At 36.6% G+C, this 22,152-nt stretch overlaps 1 protein-coding gene across 1 annotated transcript; it reads right to left on the minus strand.

Moving 5' to 3' along the window:
* Positions 1–11,776: 11,776 nt before the first annotated feature.
* On the minus strand, positions 11,777–16,746 carry LOC104239728 (transcription termination factor MTERF8, chloroplastic-like). The gene is made up of 2 exons (XM_009794445.2): positions 15,554–16,746; positions 11,777–12,231 (listed from the first exon to the last, which is right to left on the minus strand). The coding sequence occupies exon 1, from the start codon at positions 16,699–16,701 to the stop codon at positions 15,571–15,573; it is 1,131 nt and encodes a 376-aa protein (XP_009792747.1). The 5' UTR covers positions 16,702–16,746; the 3' UTR covers positions 11,777–12,231; positions 15,554–15,570.
* Positions 16,747–22,152: the final 5,406 nt, after the last annotated feature.

Raw genomic sequence — 22,152 nt, forward strand, 5'->3', positions numbered from 1 at the left:
CTAGAATCCGTAGTTATCAAGGGATTTGCATGTTTTCTAGGTTGGTAACTCAGTCCCAGTCTATACGGATTTTTCCTATGTGGCTTTGAGTATCAACTCATTGAGGGGACTTCGCTCGGCCGTTGCTTACGGGGTAATACCACGTGGAGCATTTTCTTGGCGGGCTACTTTGATTGCGTGTGTTCGTTGTTCGCCTGTCTTAGAGGATACCCTATTCCTGTTCCATTCTAAAAAAGGGAATAGCAAGCAAAGCTAAATGAAACTATTTGTTACCTCGACTGATTAGTTCATGAATGAGGGGGGAGCGGCCGTGTTCTCTTTGTAGGTCTCCTCTCCGCTACTTAGGCCTGGGAAGTCCCTTCGACCCGGTAGGTGAGGAACCGAGGGACGTATCGTGGAATGGCTCGTCTGCTCCGTACTTGAATGTTGGCTCCAGATCTGGCCTTAGCGTTGTGCTTAGCCAAACCTTGGTACCTCATGGGCTAGTGGATCATCTTGCCCGTTAGGCTTTTCTCTTGAGTCCCAATTCGCATGAGCCTCGGGTGCATAAACATGACAAATGTAAGTTATACCACAAACATACATATGGGACTAGTTTATCATTTCAAAGAATTATACAACAGACGCAATTTACGAGAAGGAATGCAATGCACGTAAGGTATAGAGCCCCAGATCTGCTACTACAGCATGACGCGGTTTCCATATATAAATCGGTCATAGCCCCGATCTCACGCGAGGATACGACCTTGGTTAGTTTAGTTTCAAGGGCTTGCCTGTAAGTTTCTCAAGTCTACATACAAAGTGATAGGGTGAACCTACCACGAATGGGTAATAGAGCTAGGACCGAATTTAGATCTAAAGGAAACTAAGACTTTGGCTAGAAAATCCCCACAGACGGCGCCAAATTGTTTGACCTAAAATATTTCAAGTCTTTTTTCTAAACTAAATTAAATGATGAGAAGAAGGATAAATTCTAGTCAAAGATAATTAACTCTAGATGAAAAAATGATAAGCAAGAAAAGTTAAATATGGTTAGGCTTCAGAATTAATTAAGACTTTGATCGAGGCCTACAATATGCAATGAGATAATATTCTCTGCCACTCTGTGATGCCCCAAACCTGGGGAGTCGTGGTTGGCACCCGGTGTCGCATTGGCCTGAGCAAACCAACCTTTTTTTTTCTTTGTAACTATTATGGGCCAACATGGCCACAACTTGTAATGTACAACTGTAAGTAGAAAAATACTGTATCATTGAACCATTTTTCTTATAACATGAATACATATGGGCCGTCAAGGCCTCTAACATATTGTACAAAATGAACCTGTGTCTACAAAGCCTCTAAGATTATTTGACATCAAATGGGACAGGGTACCGGCCTATCCATAAGTCTATACATGTTCTATTCTTCATAATTAGATTGGTTGAAGAATCACATTGCTTAATGTTGTTGTAGGAATTCTATAGGAATTTGTAAGCAATTATATTGCTAAGGTGCTAAACTCATGTTTTTTGATTATTGGAACTTTAGCAACATAAAATTTTGTTATTCTAACGGAGTACGGTGCAATCATTTTTAAGAACATCATACGGATTTTTCCTACTCCAGGTATGTTAAGGCTAAGCTCTTCCTTCATTTTAGCATGATCTCGTAATTACACGAGTTTGATAATGAGACATAAAGAAAAACTCATATCCTGGAATTTACATATATTTTCCTAGTCTTGTAAGTTACAATATTCAATTGAGTATCTCCTTCTTCCAGTCAAGAGAGAAGAGAGTCTATATATGTATAGTATTACAGTATTTTCATTACCATCGAGTTATAATCGATGGGCAGACCCCTATTGGGCAACCTCTGATCAGATGGTAAGTTATATATCGAGCCTACTATGGTCGAGCGCCTATGAGAAAGCCCAATTGGCCGAGATACAGAGCCTAGTATGGCCGAGCGCCTATCAGCGAGCCTACTAGGGTAGGGCAGTTATATATATACCGAGCCTTATAGGGCCGGACAACTATTTTACTTACTATATTGAGAGAGTTAAGTCAGTACCAGCAGGTAAGCATATCTTTAGATTATCTTTGACTTCCAGTTACTTCCAGTTATTATATTATCAGTTCAGTTTCAGCTTTCAATATATTTCCTTACATACTCGGTACATTATTTCGTACTGACGTCCCTTTTCTGGGGGCGCTGCATTTCATACGTGTAGGTTCATACAGACAGGCGAGTAGACCTCCTCATTAAGTGTTGCCCGAGTTCAGCTTGATCGATAAGCTCCATGCCTTTCGGAGTTGCCGAGTCTAGAGCTTTACGTGCATCTTGTGTATATATGTATATATGTTATGAGTAGGTCGGGGAGCTATTCCAATCACAGTATATCCACTAGTAAAAGCTTGTAGACATATCTTGTCAGTTAGTGCAGTATGTTGGGCTTGTAGGCCCTGTATGTATATTTTGTTGGCTTGTCAGTTATAGTAGTTATGACGGCCTTGTCGGGACAGCTTTATGTTGACATTTAGTTAGTGTTAGCCTCTATTCAGTTTTATATTTTGCTTCGCACATTATCTTGACGATAACATTGCTTCATAGTGCAAAGTAAAGGAAGAAAAAAGGCCCACCAATCCATCGACGTGACATATCTTCATTTACTCAATAATGATTATTACAAGTGAACAACAGGGTTTCGAGCTCTCACTTCTTTACAAGGTATGCTCTCAAGTTCTTCCCTATTGTGAGTGAAGATATGTGTGATAATGAAACAGTCCCCCCTATCTTCAATCTCTCACCTAGTATTTATACCAGGTATTCTCATTTACCCAACGGTCCTTAACCAGGGTACCTAAGTCTTTTGACCGTACTTTAGATTGACCCTCTGAAACGCCATAACGTCTACTTTGCAGTGTAGGTCTTCTGAGTGTATGACCTCGGCCGTGTCCGAGGCACCCGCTGCCATATTGCCTCATAAATACAACTTTGGCTTACTCGACCCTTTGTCGTTCCTTTTTATGCGGATTTCCTTTTGATCAGATTTCGACCCATACACTTATGTCATTTCTTTAATTCTCGTCATGTTTTGTTCTTCAATCAATTCCCTTGAGTATGTTGCCAGATAGAATTTGAGAACAAATCTAGCTAAAAACTAAAGCTAAACTAAAGAGAGCTAAAGGATATTTTTCATTACTATCTTCCAATTGAGTACATATAAGGCATTTATTTATACAAAAAAAAATGCAAAAGAGAACTCTAGATAAATCGAAATGACAACATTATCCTAATAAACTAACTTAGGGTGCTAAAGAAATAAGAATAGAAAATTGGGACTAAACTGTAAAGGATAGAAATTACATAAATATGCTACTTTAGAGCTCTACAGTGGTATGATCCTTAACATTCCTTCCTCCTTAAAATAAACTTTGTCCTCAAGGTTAAAAGCATGAAAGGAATAATGCATTCCTTGAGTTTATGCTTCCAAAATTCCCATCGCAAGGAGAAAACAAGCACAGGGGGGATGGATGTCTTTTAATCCAATGTCATATTGGATCCGTGGTTATCCTGTATTTGTAAATAATAATTCTGGAAAAAATAAAACGTTAGCTTATAAACGTAAATTTAAATGCGACAGTAATTAATTCGAGCCCACTAAATTTACAGTGTTTCCTTAAGGAATTTAATCCCCTCCTAGTACCCAAGGTTATGGATTATTTCCTTCCAGGATAGAACGAATTACACACTGGTGTAGCAGTACTTCAAACCCCAGTGTTTCAACGAACACAAAGTTCAATAGCAAATCACACTTACGGATGCTTTGTTTGTAGTTTAAAATAATGCAGAATAAGGAGGACAACTCAGAAGTCGAATGGAAATTCTGAGAGGAAGGAATGCAAAGTATAGTCAATGTTGAATTCTTGCTGAAGAGAATATCATATTGCAATTCGTTTTTCCAGTGTATATCCAGTATATACAGAGTGTATATCCAGTATTTACAGATTATATATCCAGTGTATACAGAGTGTATATTAAGTGTATACAGAGTGTTTCGAGTGATTTTTCCGATGTATGCTTCTTTCTCTCCAACTTATGCTCTATTTATAGCAGTTATTTGAGAGAAATCCGCCCCCTCCATGGTGCAACAAGCACTAGGCTATCATGGAGGAAGCACTTACATGGTGGAATGTACACTTGCTTGGTGGGAGGAGCACTTGCACCATTGTGGGAGGTGCACTAGGCTGCTTATTGCTTAGTGTTGCAACACAATACACGGATTGGAAAACATCCGTTACAAACACGGATTATATCACGTTAATATTCACTATTAACAAATAAATTTGGTCCAAAAAATTAATCAATCGATCGATCATTTGACCAAATCCGAATCCAAATCCCATTTCCCATTCACTCTAATTTTAAGACTATTTCATCTTAAACAAAAACTCAACAATCCCCCACATGAATGGGGAATGGCTATATCACGGAAGTATGCATGAAAAACTTGTGTGATTTGCAAACAAGGATTAATTGCATCTGGATAAGTAGGTTTCCCTTTGAACTTTCCGTAGTGAACTTATGTCGGATATACTCGGTCAATCGGTAGATTTGATATCTTTGAACCGTCGAACTTTAGTGTATACCTAGACAACCATAAGTCACACAATCAATCCCTTAACCGTCTTTGGTTCTCATTGTTGTGTTCGTTTCAGCCATGAACACTGCCTGGTTTCATAAGTGCGTAGAGAATTGGCCTTGCAAAATTCTCCTTGAAGCGGCTAACACTTCACACTTACATAGGTGATTCCTAAACGTGTCATCCCGTAGATACACTATTTGATATACCCTGTATCAAATTTAGAAATCATTAAAAAGCCTTAATGCTTTATCCTTGGTACTGAACATTGTCTCATCACGAGAATGGACTAAAACAAATTTTGTTGACAATGTTGAACCGTCATTAATGACTTTGTTTGATCTCCTTGAACCTAGATCTTGGGATCTCCAGTCTTCTAGGTAGAGTTACCGCCACAATGACTTGTTCTCGGCCATAGTCCCATTCCCCTCGATGATTTCTCAACTACCTCTCTAGTTAGGCCTTTTGTAAGTGGATCCGACACATTATCACTTGACTTTACATAGTCAATCGTGATAATTCCTCTAGAGAGAAGTTGCCTAACGGTTTTATGTCTTCGTCGTATATGACGAGATTTACCGTTATACATAACGCTCCCAGCCCTTCCAATTGCCGCTTGGCTATCACAGTGTATGCATATTGGTGCCAACGGTTTGGGCCAAAATGGAATATCTTCCAAGAAATTCCGGAGCCATTCAGCTTCTTCACCGGCTTTATCTAAGGCTATGAACTCAGCCTCCATTGTAGAGCGGGAAATACATGTTTGTTTGAACGACTTCCAAGATACCGTTCCTCCACCAATAGTGAATACATATCCACTTGTGGACTTCGAATCAGTTGAACTGGTGATCCAATTTGCATCACAATATCCTTCAATCACCGCAGGATATTTACTGTAGTGCAAATCAAAGTTTTGGGTATGTTCTAAATATCCCAAAACTCGTTTCATTGCTATCTAGTGAGATTGGCCTGGATTACTCGTGTATCGACTTAGTTTACTTATAGCACAAGCTATATCTGGTCGTGTACAATTCATGATGTACATTAAGCATCCCAACACACGAGCATAATCCAATTGTGATATGTTTTGGCCTTTGTTCTTTGCTAGTGCAAGATTCACGTCAATTGGAGTCTTTGCAACTTTAAAGCCTAAGTGCTTGAATTTTTCAAGTACTGTCTTAATATAATGAGATTGTGACAATGCCAGACCTTGAGGAGTCTTTTGGATCTTAATCCCCAGAATTAAATCCGCAATTCCCAAGTCCTTCATATCAAACTTGCTAGTTAGCATACGCTTAGTAGCATTTATGTTGGCAATGTTATTACTCATTATCAGCATATCATCCACATATAGGCAAACAATGACTATGTGATTTGGAACATTTTTAATGTACACACATTTATCACATTCATTTATCTTAAAACCATTTGACAACATTGTTTGGTCAAATTTCGCATGCCATTGTTTGGGTGCTTGTTTTAGTCCGTAAAGGGACTTAACAAGTCTACATACCTTATTTTCTTTACCTGGAACCACAAACCCTTCAGGTTGTTCCATGTAAATTTCTTCCTCCAACTCTCCATTTAAGAAGGTCGTTTTAACATCCATTTGATGAATTTCAAGACCATACACTGCAGCTAATGCTACTAACATCCGTATGGACGTAATCCTTGTAACTAGGGAGTATGTATCAAAGTAGTCAAGACCTTCTCGTTGTCTATACCCTTTGACAACAAGTCTTGCCTTAAATTTATCAATAGTGCCATCATCTTTCATTTTTCTCTTAAAAATCCATTTAGAACCCAAAGGTTTATTTCCAGGAGGAAGATCAACCAATTCCCATGTATGGTTGTTCAATATGGATTCTATTTCACTATTGACTGCCTCTTTCCAGAACAATGATTCCGAAGAAGACATAGCTTCTTTAAATGTTCGAGGCTCATTTTCCAATAAGAAAGTCACAAAATCTGGTCCAAACGAAGTAGACGTTCTTTGACGTTTACTACGTCTTGGATCCCCCTGATTAAATGTACTTTCTTTTATTTCTTCCCGAGGTCGTTTAGATCCTTCACCAATCGACTCGCATTCCTTTTTATACGGATATATATATATATATATATATAATCGACTCGCATTCATTTTTATACGGATATATATATTCAAAGAACTCAGCATTATCTGATTCTATAACCGTATTATTATGAATGTCGGGATTTTCTGATTTATGAACCAGAAATCGATATGCTTTACTATTAGTCGCATATCCTATGAAAACACAATCAAGTGTTTTCGGTCCTATTTTTACCCTTTTGGGTTTAGGAACTTGCACTTTTGCCAAACACCCTCACACTTTAAAATAATTTAAGTTGGGCTTCCTTCCTTTCCATTTTTCATATGGAATGAATTGTGTTTTGCTATGGGGTACTCGATTTAGTATTCGGCTGGCTGTAAGAACGTCTTCCCCCCACAAGTTCTGTGGCAAACCAGAACTTATCAACAATGCGTTCATCATCTCCTTTAATGAACGATTCTTTCTTTCCGCAATCCCATTGGATTGGGGCGTGTAAGGGGCTGTTGTTTGATGAATAATTCCATATTCTAAACATATTTGTTCAAAAGGAGATTCATATTCACCACCCCTATCACTTCTTATCATTTTGATTTTCTTGTTAAGTTGCGTTTCAACTTCATTTTTGTATTGCTTGAATGCGTCTATTGCTTCATCTTTACTATTAAGTAAGTAAACATAGCAATATCGAGTACTATCGTCAATAAAAGTTATGAAATACTTCTTTCCACCGCGAGATGGTATTGACTTCATGTCACAAATATCTGTGTGAATTAAGTCTAAAGGATTTGAATTCCTTTCAACCGACTTATAAGGATGTTTAACATACTTAGATTCCACACATATTTGACATTTTGATTTTTCGCATTCAAACTTAGGCAATACTTCCAAGTTTATCATTTTTCGCAAGGTTTTATAATTGACATGACCTAAACGTACATGCCATAAATCATTTGACTCAAGTAAGTAAGAAGAAGCTGAAGTTTTATTATTAGTTTCAACAACTATTACATTCAGCTTGAAAAGGCCCTCAGTAAGGTAACCTTTTCCTACAAACATTTCATTCTTACTAATCACTACCTTGTCAGATACAAAAACGCACTTGAAACCGTGCTTTACAAGAAGTCCAGTAGAGACTAAGTTCTTCCTAATCTCGGGAACATGAAGGACGTTGTTCAAAGTCATGACCTTGTCAGATACAAAAACGCACTTGAACCCGTGCTTTACAAGAAGTCCAGTAGAGACTAAGTTCTTCCTAATCTCGGGAACATGAAGGACGTTGTTCAAAGTCATGACCTTGCCAGAAGTCATCTTGAGAAATATCTTACTGTATCCTTCAATTTTTGCTGTAGCAGCATTTCCCATAGAGAGCGTCTCTTCGGGTCCAGCAGAAGCATATGTAGAAAATGCTTCCCTCACAGCACAAACATGGCGAGTGGCTCCAGAATCAATCCACCACTCCTTTGGGTTTCCTACCAGGTTGCATTCAGAAAGCATGGCGCACAAGTCATCAACATCATCATGCTTTTCTACCATGTTTGCTTGACCCCTTTGCTTGTCTTTCTTCCGAGCACGACACTCCGTAGATTTGTGTCCGATTTTCCCACAGTTGTAGCAGTTTCCACTGAACCGCTTCTTGCTTGGGTTGTATTTTCGGACCAGAAGCCTTCTTTCTCTTTTTGTTATCTTCAACAATATTTGCTCCCATTATTGTTGAATTTCCACGGCCTCTCCTTTCAGCAGCTTTATTGTCCTCTTCGATTCTCAATCGAACAATGAGATCTTCAAGGGACATCTCCTTTCGTTTGTGTTTCAAATAATTTTTAAAGTCCTTCCACAATGGAGGCAACTTCTCAATTATTGCTGCTACTTGGAATGCCTCATTGATGACAAGACCTTCAATGAAAATTCCGTTACTAAAATTACTAAAAATTTTACTTTCAGCATTAGCATTTATTTGAAATATACCTTCAGCAAGTAGATCATGAATAATCACTTGTAACTCCTGGACTTGGGTAATAACAGACTTGCTATCTACCATTTTGTAGTCCAAAAATTTTGCAGCGACGAATTTCTTCATCCCGGCATCTTCAGTTTTGTATTTCTTTTCAAGCGCATTCCACAATTCTTTTGACGTCTCCACGCCACTGTATACATTATACAGATTATCCTCCAGTCCGCTAAGAATATAATTCCTGCACAAGAAGTCAGAATGCTTCCACGCCTCAATCACGAGAAAGCTTTCATTCTCTGGAGTTTCATCTGGAAGATCAGGAACATCTTCCTTGATGAACTTCTGTAGACATAACGTAGTCAAGTAGAAGAACATCTTTTGCTGCCAGCACTTGAAATCCATCCCGGAAAATTTTCCGCGTTTCTCTGTCGGTGCCAACGCCGGAGTTCGACTTGTCGATGCGTTGGCAGTCATCATCGGAACAGTTTAATTTCCGTCATTCGCCATTTTTACCGTAAAAATGACACAAACAAATGTTTAATAAACGTTTAAAACTGGAGTGAAAAATCATGTAGATTTTAATATCCAACAAAATGCCACGAAGGCTTTACTCTCCAAATGGGAGTACACAAAAACCACAAAGGTTTTAGTTTCCAGAATATTAAGAATAACACAAATACAGAAATAAAAGTTATTAAATTCCTTAAGCTTGTTGGATCCGTGGTTATCCTGTATTTGTAAATAATAATGCAGGAAAAAATAAAACGTTAGTTTATAAACGTAAATTTAAATGCGACAGTAATTAATTCGAGCCCACTGAATTCACAGTGTTTTCTTAAGGAATTTAATCCCCTCCTAGTACCCAAGGTTATGAATAATTTTCTCCCATGATAGAACGAATTACACACTGGTGTAGCGGTACTTCAAAGCCCAGTGTTTCAGCGAACACAAAGTTCGGCAGCAAATCACACTTACGGATGCTTTGTTTGTAGTTTAAAACAATGCAGAATAAGGAGGACAACTCAGAAGTCGAATGGAAATTCTGAGAGGAAGGAATGCAAATTATAGCCAATGTTGAATTCTTGCTGAAAAGAATATCTTATTGCAATTCGTTTTTCCAGTGTATACGCAGTGTATACAGAGCGTATATCCAGTATATACAGAGTGTTTCGAGTGTTTTTTCCGATGTGTTCTTCTTTCTCTCCAACTTATGCTCTATTTATAGCAGTTATTTGAGAGAAATCCGCCCCCTCCATGGTGCAACAAGCACTAGGCTATCATGGAGGAAGCACTTACATGGTGGAATGTACACTTGCTTGGTGGGAGGAGCACTTGCACCATTGTGGGAGGTGCACTAGGCTGCTTATTGCTTAGTGTTGCAACACAATACACGGATTGGAAAATATCCGTTACAAACACGAATTATATCACGTTAATATTCACTATTAACAAATAAATTTGGTCCAAAAAAATAATCAATCGATCGATCATTTGACCAAATCCAAATCTCATTTCTCATTCACTCTAATTTTAAGACTATTTCATCTTAAACAAAAACTCAACAAAAGAACTATCTGTCAGCAACTTTAGAGACCACTACAATGAGTCTTCTCCCCATATCTCTACAATGAGTCAACTACCAATATAGCAGATTACTTGTTTATTATAGGTTTTGTGGCATCATTTTCACCAAAAAGTACATAATTAAGTTGCTCCATCTATTGCTACTTCACTTGTTATCATTTGAACTTCCATTACCAACAAGTGCTTAGGATAGCTTTGTACACTCTTCCTAAGCTCCATTCCCAATTACGTATTACCAAACAAGGGAAGGAAGGTGAAATAAAATAAGATATTCGAAGAAGAAAATTAAAGAATGTCTTATTTAATTTCCTGCTCTTTGTTCTTGAAAGGAATTAGTTGAGGTGCAAAAAAAAAGTATATTTTCTAAGAGAGAATTACTTGGTAGTTCTTCCTATGCTTTGCTTATCCTAAAAAAAATAAGGTAGTCGGAGAAAAGAAATCTTCCTCCACTTTATGCAAGAAGAACTGAGAATCCTAGTGCTTTCTATTTTTTTCAACTCCTCGTCCTACATGTCTATACTTTTATCTTCCTTCATGATGTAAAATTGACCTGCTCTTTGGATGTGTTTGGTACGAAGCATTTGAAAATATTTTTTAATTTCTTTATGTTTGATTGGTTTAAATATTTTTAAAAATATTTTTTCATGAACTTATTTTCTTTCAATTGGAGGAAATTATCTTCCTTATCAAAAGAAGAGAAGATAAAACATTTTCTAAAACTCTTTTTCAACTTTTCCCACCTATTTCCCATCTCTACCGACCCCCAACCCCACCCAACCCCACCCCACCCCCTCTCTCCACCCTCACTACCCCACCCCATCCCATCCTAAATGAAAATATTATTAATAATACTTTCTTTTTTATGTTATAGATAAAAAAAAAAAAATATTTTCTTTCATTTCAGCAAAATGAGTATCTTCTTTTCATTATGTAGAAAAAGTATTTACTTTTATTTCAATAAAATGAGTACTTTATTTTCATGTTGTAGAAATAAAATTTTATTTTCAACCAAAAAAAGAGTATTTTCTTTTTACCTATAGAGCACAAATTTCAACGTTTTTGCGTAAAAAAGTAAAGCATCACATTAATTTCATTGGGTTTGTGTGAATTTTTAGAAAAATAATTAAATTCTTGAAGAAAATAGAATCCTGAAATATTGGGTATTTGGGGGGAGAAGGGAGAGGAGTAAAGAAACATGTGGACTTGGGGAAAGAGGAGTAAAATATTTTCAATCACCAACCGAACAAGAGAAAATAAATGATAAAACCACTGATTTTATATAAAAACATTTTCTAGGAAAATATTTTCCAATATATTCCTTCGTAACAACACACCCTAAGGACCCAAAATTTTAATTAGCGACTATGATTTCTAAAAAATAATTGTACATTGATGCATGCCACACCTATTTATTGCTCGCATTGGAGAAAGGTAAGCTGATGAAGATCGCTTGCTTGTAATCCTGTCCTCTATATACTGGAGTGATTTTGACAAATAACTACTTTTAGAACCATTTGCGAAGTTATTGACAATAATCACAACTGCAAGCTAAACTAAAAATTTGAGAATTATCAAAAACCTGTACGTAACCGCAAGGCAAAATGTTGCTCACGATTGAGAGACATAATTGCCAGCCATCGCTATTTGTCCAGCTTGTGAGCTATTGACACTAAAGTTGCATCCAGCTTACAAAGTTAAAACTAGTGAAAGCTAAGATAGAATAAGACCATGCATCAAATGCTAGTGAAAGCTTCTTTGGGATAATGCTGCATTTTTGGTTTAAATTCAATCTGTACGAATGCATGCTTGAGACGACTTGCAATCGCAGATCAAGTGCTACCGACACACACAAGTCAGCCAGCTTGAAAAGCTGTTGCAGTCACCACCCTTCTCTATCAAATGTCACAACTGTTGTTCCCTTCATTTTGACTTCACCCTGCCATTCTCCCATTGCCTCATCCAGCACAATAGCAAAAACTTGCTGTTGAGCCAAAATACTGCACAGAAAATTCAGAGAATAAGCACAGGTAAGCACAGGTAACAGGGCATAGTTCCAGGGGAACCATTCGCGAAGACATTACACCTTTTTGTATCTATTTAGTGATATGTGAGCACTTTGACTAATCCACCTAGTACCTACTACCTTCCGCCGCAAACGGTTATACGTACCAGGTAACTCCCACCAACAAAAGTTTAGGCAGATATGAAGAGTTCACCTACTACTACAACAAGCTCATCTTATCCACCAATCCTTCCAAGTATGTGGCATACTCTGGTGTACAGTTAAAACACAATCTTCTTACTCCATCCTGAATTGGCTAAATTTAACATCGCCTGTTAGGTTTAGATATATCTAGTCTACAATTTTATTCTATTTTATTTTTGATAAATGTAAGATTTATTGATTGATGTAAGACAGCAAAAGCTGGAAAGAGATCATCCAAAAAAGGCTATGCGCATCACAGAGGATGTAATGAATAGATAAAATCCAGTATAGCATCTAGCTCTAACAAATTTCCCGCTTCCATGTTGCACCAAAAACTAAGCAAAAATATCTAATTGTGTTTAAGCTTGAGAACCACTTCATACTTGTCTTAAAATATTCTAGCGTCTCTCTCGTTCCAAATAATCCAGCAAATGGTGGAAGGATGGTGTTCCAAATAGCAACGAGAGGTTTTAGGATTCCTTTCTTACGCCGAGCAAACAGGAATTCCAAAAAGGTTCAAGGCATGCACCATTTGAAACCTAGGATATTGAAAACCAGATTCCAGAGATGACGTGACTTTGCAATGAAGGAAGAGGTGATGAACATCTTCCTCATTTTCTTTGCAGAGGACGCATCGGTTACACAACTGGTAGCCTCTCTTCTGCAGGTTGTCTAAGGTGAGACATTTAGTTTTTTAAGTCTCAATATCAATGCATTTTATCTACAAAATAGTGGAAGGAGGAGAGTCCTTTAGTAAAAGTAATTTCAAAGTCAGCTATCATATGACCTTCCTACTAAACTTTTCTGTGTTAAGATTTGTAAATTCAAATTCGAGAGTATTAAAGGTATAATACTGAAATGGTTCAAATAAATAATCTAATCCCCCTCTCTCATCCAAAATATTGAGAAAGAAAGGGGCTTGGCGCAAGAGGTAGGGCCAAAATCTTTTTTCACTTATGTGATTCCTTGCAAGATTAAAGAAAGGAAAATGATTTATGTTCAAATATTACTTCTACTTGTGGGACCTTTGGAAAGAAAAGAAAATCTCCGGCATCAATAATGAAAAGACATTTTATTTCCAAAAGCCCTACTCAAATGAAAGCCAAATTTTAAGAGAAGGTCTTCATAATTTCTACTTAACAATATCTTTAATGGTAAATGTTCAACTTAACAAAAAATTTATGACACTTGGTTTGGAAGAGTAAATCAAACATTACAATTATCAGATTCAAAATATTTTCCTATTTCTGGTGGAAATCAATAGGTGATATAAGATGCTTGAATGAGTGTTTCTTAATGGAGAAACATATATCCAAGAAAGAGAAATTAGTCAAATGACAAAGCATTTATAATTCACAACACAGCCCTGTGTCACTAAAGACAATTACATAATAATATCACTGATCCAGCAAACAATTGGTGGAAGATCCCAAGTTTCTGACTTTAAATTGAGTGACTAAAATAAGATGAATAAAGGGGGAAATGGTGGGGTGGGGGGGATGAATCTGAAAGCTGTCAAAGTAGAAGCAATATTGCAGCAAGCAGTGTGAACATGTAACAAACATCATCAGAGACTTAGTTTTGTTGTTTCGATGCTCCTAGCTCCTTAATTGGGAAGAGGAAATGTAGTACATCGGGCATCACATTTAGCAAATAATATATCTATCTATACTATATTAACAAATCATACAATACTTTGTAAATTAGTAGCTTCAGACGGCTTAACTCTTATAGATAATTTTCTAGATGAGAAATCCAGGAGAGACAAGAGAAAGGCTCATTGGACAGCAGTTAAAGCCCAACTAATTCTTCTTCCCTTTTCTTTTAATGCAACTATAAGCTTGATAGATTGCTACTATCCTATCCATTTCACATTATTTGAGGGGGAAGCAGTGTTATCAAAAGCGAAAAGCGCAAAAAAGCTCTAAGGTCGGTTGGGGCTTTAAGCGCAAAGCGCAAAATAAACCTTGGCTTTAATGAAAAAAGGCGCAAATGGAGAAAAACTACAAATATGTATGTGTAATCTAAGACTAATATCGACAAGCATGAATACCAAATATATGGACAAAGAAATGGATGAAAATTTACGATAAAGTAAAATATCAATTGTTTAGTGTTGCCTCTTCAAGATTACGTTCATTGGCAAAGAAAAGTATGTCTAGAGCCTTGATAACAACACTGAAGCGCACGCTAAGCGAGGCGAAGCGCTCAACATGATGAGCCTCGCTTCAGGGCTTAAGCGCACTTAAAGTGCGCCTTTGATAACACTGGGGGGAAGGCAGGGACCATGCAAGAAATAATGTCTTAGTCAAGTTAAACTCAACTAAAAAAATTTCTCATTACCAAACGGACAGCAAAATGAGAGAAACAATAATCAGAGGCTTTGTTTCCCAGAAGCATTATGTTGTAAGAGCTCAAAATGAACTTTTCTGAACATTTTCTATCAAGCTCTTTGTGTTAAGGCATTGTAGAACAGCTGAAATTTCACCGAGTGATAACCTAAGGGTTGATAATGAAACAGGCCTGAATAGATGGAATGGATATCATACAGCTAAGCCGAACTAATTTATATTGAGGCACTATTCTACTGTTTTTCTTTGTGCCGGACCTAATCTACCGATTATTTTTGTACTTTGCATCTAATTTCTGGTTCTTATTTTGCTGCCATTATTTCTATTGTTTTTTGTCGATAGTACTGATATATGGTCTCTCATTTTGTCTTCTTGAACCGAGGGTCTTCCGGAAATAGCATCTCTACTCCCTCGGGGTAGGGGTAAGGGTGCGTACACTCTACCCTCCCCAGACCCCACTTGTGAGATTTTACTGGGTTGTTGTTGTTGTTGTACTCTGGCTGTCTGATTCTCAAGCCCCTAATGGACATTCTTCCCTGTAGTTCAGAGTTATGTGAGTAAAAGAAAGTTAAACTCGTGAGCCTTCCACAGCATCAAACAGATCGAGAGGACTGTGCCTCTTGAGCATCCTCTACCACATAACTCCAAAAGGAATTGCAAAATTTGAGAGAAATCACAACCTTACAGTTACATGCTAACAGCCATTTGTAGCAGAAAGAATTAACGATAACAAAATTGCAAAATTGAAGTGGAGCACCAAACCTCTCTTGAGCAGCATACTACTTTTTGGCTTTTCCATGCTGTTGAATTTTGTTGTATAGTTCACACAAATCAGGTATCATATCCTTGTAGGGCAGCACATAAACCTGATAAAATTTTGGATCTGATGGCAACAGAACAGTATACAGATTGTAATCTTCATCGTATAATTTCTTCTCCACCAAACTTCTCATGAGTTCCAACCGAGGCAAAACCCTCTTTTTCATACTAAACATAAGCAGCGTCGGATGAGAAGCCAAGTAAGCAGGTTTCAAACCGAGTTCCCCCATGTAGAAGTTTAGCGCAGCTCGCAATCTCTCCTGTGACAGCCTCAAACAATAAGGTAAAAGCTGGACTAATTTAATTATGTCCCATTTAGACCATCCATAATCCCTGAAAACGCCAAATTTCGTGTCTACGGTCGCTTCTTTCATCGAAATAAGCACAGCAACTCCATGGATAAACATTCCCGACCCTTGAGAGATATTAAAATCTTTTTTAAGCCTGTCCACTTTATCCTCTACACTCTCAGGACTAGCCAAAAGAGCATATGGATTTTGAACAATGAATTTCTTGATATCCTCATCTGAAAACCCAATACTTTGAAAAAACAACATATTGGTCCTCAATCTTTCACATCCTTTAACAGAGAGCAAACATGGCTTTTTCTTAACAGCTTTCATTACATTCTCATCACTACCCAAAATTTTTCTAAGATAACTGACACAAGATTTCATGTCAGAAACTTCTGTGTTTTTCAAAATAGACATACTTGCAGTAATGACTTTGACTAAGTCAGAACCAGATAAACCAAGATCATGAAGAATGTCAAGTTTGGGTTTTAGGGTTTTGTCAACATCACACAAAAGCAACTTGGGAACTGCAGACACAATTTTACCAATATGGGTTTTGTCTAAACCACTTTGTTCGAAGAAATTTAGGACAAGCTGAGGATTTTCAGTGGGTTTTAAACGAGTTACCTTAGTGTTTGTTGTAATGGCTTCTTCTTTGGAGAATCCGAGAGAGTCTACAAGATAGTTCATCAGGAAATGGGTCGGGTCACAGGTAGTAGCAACTGCAGTTGTTGAGTATTGAAGTAGGAATTGCCGTGCGGCGCCATGGCCGTGCAGTCGCAATAAGCGAGCTGCCATAGAAAAACGAAATGGACCCGAATGGCTTAAGGACAACGGTAACGTCACCCTTTTAAAGTTTTTTTCTAATTAATTTGAAGTTTGCCTCACTAATTCGAATTCACAATTCACCAACAAAAAAAATCGAACATTAGAAAAAACTCATAGGAATTTTCTAATAATATCCTTTTTAATTTGTCACATCACAAAAGAAGGGTACATAAAAGTATGTAAAAAAATACAAATTGGTGCAAATTCGGAATAATCTACCACATATTACATTACTAATATGTGCAGAATTTCTAACAAATAAAGGTCATAATGGAAAATATTTGCTAATTTAAGAAGAAGTGCTTAAACATATCATATGTTACATATGGAGTTTTTTCTCCTCATAGACTTGAGCAATGTAGCTGAGACAAATTTCAAGTTTATTTAATCTTTTCAATATATCAGAAAAAAGTTAGAAAATAATCTCACATTTTGATGAATATTGAACCCAAATCTAACGTTAAGTTGCGGAGACCCTAATTATCTCAACCTTGGATTTGGTAGCATTAGAAGGTTCTATTGGCATAGTATTAATTCATATTGCTCAACTTTCAAAACTATGTATTTCACTTACTATGATTAATACTCAGATTTTAAGCATTATTAATTTTTCTTATATTAAATAAATTTTAATCGTTTAAAATTACAATTATTTCAATCAATTTTTTAGTTTCAGATTGATCGGTATCTTTTAGGGACTTTTTGCACTACGTTGAAGTAACTTTATCACAGTATGCTAGAGTTTTAGTTATAAAGTTTCGAACTCGAGGATAATGTCATGAAAATCAAAAAAAAAAAAAGATACCGATCAATCTGAAACTAAAAAATTGATTGAAATAATTGTGGCTACAACAACAACAACAACAACAACAACAACAACAACAACAACCCAGGTCTGGGGAGGGTGGTGTGTACGCAGACCTACCCCTACCCTAGGGTAGAGAAGCTGTTTCCAAATAGACCCTCGATATCCTTCCTTCCAAGAACTTCCCACCTTGCTCTTGGGGAGACTCGAACTCACAACCTCTTGGTTGGAAGTGGAGGTTGCTTACCATCAGAGCAACCCCTCTTGTCATTGTGGCTATTTCTCAAATACATTATTTTTTATATTGTGGTTATTTCTCAAATACATTGCACAAAGCTGGTTATATTTCAACAACTGATGCTAAAATTGGCTACTGGATATAATGATGAGAAACTTTCGGAAACCACTATATTTTAATGATTATTAGCTAGTTGTAGCTACCATTTACTATATTACTTCCTATAGCTATGCCTTCAGGGTTTTTAAAGTGTATTCGATGTATTTAAGCTACTATATTCATGAATACAATAGCATTTCTAAGCGTGAAATAGGGGATTACATCTAGACAGATTTTTGTATTCGAATGTATTCACGGCGTGAAACAGGGGATTACAACTGTTTTTAAACGGAAAGTGAATCAATTAACATAATAGACTCCTAATATAACTCAACAAACTCAATTATAACACAGAAATTTTGTATTTTTCAGTTATAAAAAAGATTTTCAACCGAAAAATACCCCAAAAATATAGCAATCTTCAGAGAGATTATATAATTACATTGAATATAGTTAAATACATATAAATACATTGAATACATGAAGTATAGCAGGTCATCTATAGTGTAAAAACATATTAATACATACTGCAGATACATTTGAATACATATATACATCTGAATATATAAATTAGATTAATTAAAAAAATTATATGAATACATTAATGGAGTTTAAAGAGACAGTGAATATAATGAAATACATGGAATACAACGAGATACAATGAAAAAAAGACAATGAATACAATGAAATACGTGGAAATATAACGAGATATATTGAAATATATTTAAAGTAACAAAATCTTCAAGTTGCTCAGCCCCAAACTCCGTCGTCTTTGTTCAAGAACAACCTAATGTCGTCTCGTCGAATTGCAGCCCTAACCAAACATCTTTTGCAGCACAAAAACTGTTTCAACGTCTTCAAATAACCAAAGCCCAAACTAAATAAACTTGATTCCAATATTTGGCAGTAACCTAATTTCCGCCGTAAAAAACCAACAAATGCCAAACCAAACTTCGCCCTTTTTCCTTTTCTTTTAACAAATAATTAGCCGCATCATGAGGAAACAGAATGTTACGCCCCGCAATATTACGTCCTACAGTATTAAGTTACGATAGTGTTGTACCCGACATTATTACATTACGGTGATATTACGTTCCGCAGTAATAAGTTACGACGATGTTGCACCCCGCAGTATTTTACGTTGAATTTGTCGTAAGGTAACTAACATCAGTCCAAGGAAAAAAATTATTTGGGGATTATAAGGATTATGCTATTTCACCAGTGATTAGTAAATTCGTGAAAGTGAGAGGGGAAGCAAGTCAGAGAAAATGAATTTCGTTGGACTTGGCATTTTGGTATAAAATATGGCTCGAGCTAAAATAACCGGTATTTATGGATTAGTGTCATACAAGGTACTACATGACCATAAGGTGTACAAGGTATATTAAAAGAGAGTAATATTTAATTAAATAATTTGAGGCAATTTTTAAATTATGCGGGTAATTGGTTAATTACCGGGTATCGAGACAATACCTAACTAACTAATTAGCGGATAAAAATCAATAATTTTCCCCCAAAACGTGGCAGCATATGCCATAGGAAATTATGACTCTTTCAATTGAATGAAAGAGGTGGCATATCTAATGAATATTACATGGCTTAGTCACTTGGATTAGGTGGCATATACTCAGAATCTATTACATTTCCAAGACTAAAATATCAAAAATAATTCTACAATCAGAATGTAGAGAGTGAGACGTTAGAAATTTTCCTAGACTTTCAACAAAATTTCATTTTCAAACATTTCCAATCAAGAGTGAGACGTTAGAAATTCTCTTAGCCTTTCAACCAATTTTATTTTAAAACATTTCAATCAAAGTGAGACATTAGCAATATTCTTCTTGCAAACAATCCTTACAAAAGAAAATCCAACGAGAATTATTAGAGTCTTAGCAACGTACAGTTTTTGCAATTCTAACGGAGTACGGAGCAATCTTTTTCAAGAATATCATACGGTATTTTTCTACTCCAGGTATATTAAGGCCCTCCCTTCTTTCTTTTGGCATGGTCCAAATTATACTGAAGAAACAAACAAATACACAGTTTTTATAAATTACTCTACTCATAGAAATAGTAGGGGTGTCTATATTTTTGATTCCCCATGAGAATTATTATTATTCTCTATTCATGTGTCTCAGAATAATACGCAGTTGGAAAAGTTTATCTGGAAGGAATATCGAGATTATTATGTATTTTTATGCATTTCACTCATTTATACATGTGCACTGACCCATGACCAGATGGAGTTATATACGCATATATATGTATGTATATGTATATGGGATATGGAAAAGGTTACGACGTTATATACGCACCACCACCTGATCAACTGGTATATGATGATGATGTTGCCCACAGTGGCTGAAATATAATTCAAACGGCGTTATATACACGTATATATGTATGTATTCAAATAGCCTTATATACACATATATATGTATGTATTCAAATGACGTTATATACGCATATATATGTATGTATATATATGCATATGGGATATGGGAAAGGTTATGGCGTTTTATACGCACCACCACTTGATCAGCTGGTATACGATGATGATTTTGCCCACAGTGGCCGGTATGATATAATGAGATGCCTTTAGAGGCTGATGATGTTATAAAATATGTACCTATGCACGACATGACATTCATTTGCATATGCATGACGCTAAAAGTAATTTATGATTTACAAAGTTATTCAGACTTGCAAGTTGAGTCATATACTCTATATTTGTTCTATGTCTCTGATGTACTTACTTATGTTCCTTACATACTTGGTACATTATATGTATTGACGTCTCTTTTGCCTGGGGACGCTGCATTTCATGCCCGCAGGTCCCGATAGACAGGTCGAGAGCCCACCAAGTAGGCTATCAGCTCAGCGGAAGATGTTGGTGCGCTCCATTTGCTTCGGATTTGCTTGTTTGGTTAGTATGATTTAGACGTGTATTGTTTGGTATGGCGGGACTCTATCCCGACCTTTATGACATTTATGTATTCTTAGAGGCTTGTAGACATATGTCGTATACGTGAAAGATTGTACAGCCTTGTCGACCTATGTTTGAGTTTATAAATGATTATGTTAGCTCACTAGGCCCGTATGTCACGTGTATATAATGATGTGATAAGAAAGATACGTTCCGTTGGTACTCGATTGAGTAAGTTACCGGGTGCCGGTCACGGCCTATCGGTTTGGGTCGTGACAAAAGTGGTATCAAAGCCAGTTCTGTCCTAGGGAGTCTACAAGTCGTGTCTAGTAGAGTCTTGTTTATGGGTGTGTCGTGCACCACACTTATAAGCAGGAGGCTACAAGGCATTTAGGATTGTCACTCTTTCTTCTTACTCTAGATCGTGTGGTAGAGCTCACTTATAAGAATCCAAGTTTCGAAATTCTATTTTATTCGTAATAAGACGATGCCTACAACCGGAAAGAAGGTTGGAAAGAGATATAGTTGTGGAAGAGCTGAGTAAGAGGAATTGGATTTTTGTATGATGCCTACGATATGTAAATATAAGGTCTTTAGCAGATCATAGGTGTACTGAAAGGTGTAAACTTCCTGGTAAGAAGCCTTAAGGAAAGAATGCCTATCCATCTTTATGGTGAAGGACAATGAGAGATTAAGAAGATAAGTACAAGTTTCAGCAAGTAAAAGAAGTAAGTTGAAGAAGGATACGAAGCGCCCAGTTAACAAAGGTTAACAGCGTTTATAATTCAGGCAGAGGAACATAAGCTTTTTGAGTTATATTTAAATATAACAGAGTTATATACAATTGGTCGCACCCATTCCGGATATGCCCTATGGGGGTTAATAGAAATAGTATAAGAAGATATGATGGATGAATTGTTTGTTTCAGTTGACATTTTTGAAGGAAATGGCAAATATGCTAATAGATATCCTTGTGAGACACCCAGATGGTACACTTTAAAATAGTACAACTATGAGTACTACAAAAACATGCACTATAAGCCGTGAAGGGATAAATTTTACCTTAGTGTGGCTCGCATCCCTAGTAAAGCGAGAATGTTAAGCAACTTGAAGAGCCACTAGATGGAGCAAAGGAAAGCTAAAAGCGAAGAATATCGTATTGAAGTTTTCACAAGAAAAGGGATATGCAGAAATATTAGCAGAGTAATGAGAAGAGAGATAAGGAAGCATTATGAATAAGGTGTGATACATGGATGAAAACGGTAGAGTGTTACAGAATCTATAGTCAAATAAAGAAAGAGACGAAAGATGATGGGCCTTAAGAGAACAAAAGAGTATTGTCCATAAGGTTAT

The sequence above is a fragment of the Nicotiana sylvestris genome, chromosome 4, assembly GCF_000393655.2.
Source record: "Nicotiana sylvestris chromosome 4, ASM39365v2, whole genome shotgun sequence".
Classification (NCBI taxonomy): Eukaryota; Viridiplantae; Streptophyta; class Magnoliopsida; order Solanales; family Solanaceae; genus Nicotiana; species Nicotiana sylvestris.

What these genes read in the sequence shown, in the direction of transcription:
- LOC104239728 (XM_009794445.2), bottom strand. Translation starts at nt 16,701, where the DNA reads ATGGCAGCTCGCTTATTGCGACTGCACGGCCATGGCGCCGCACGGCAA.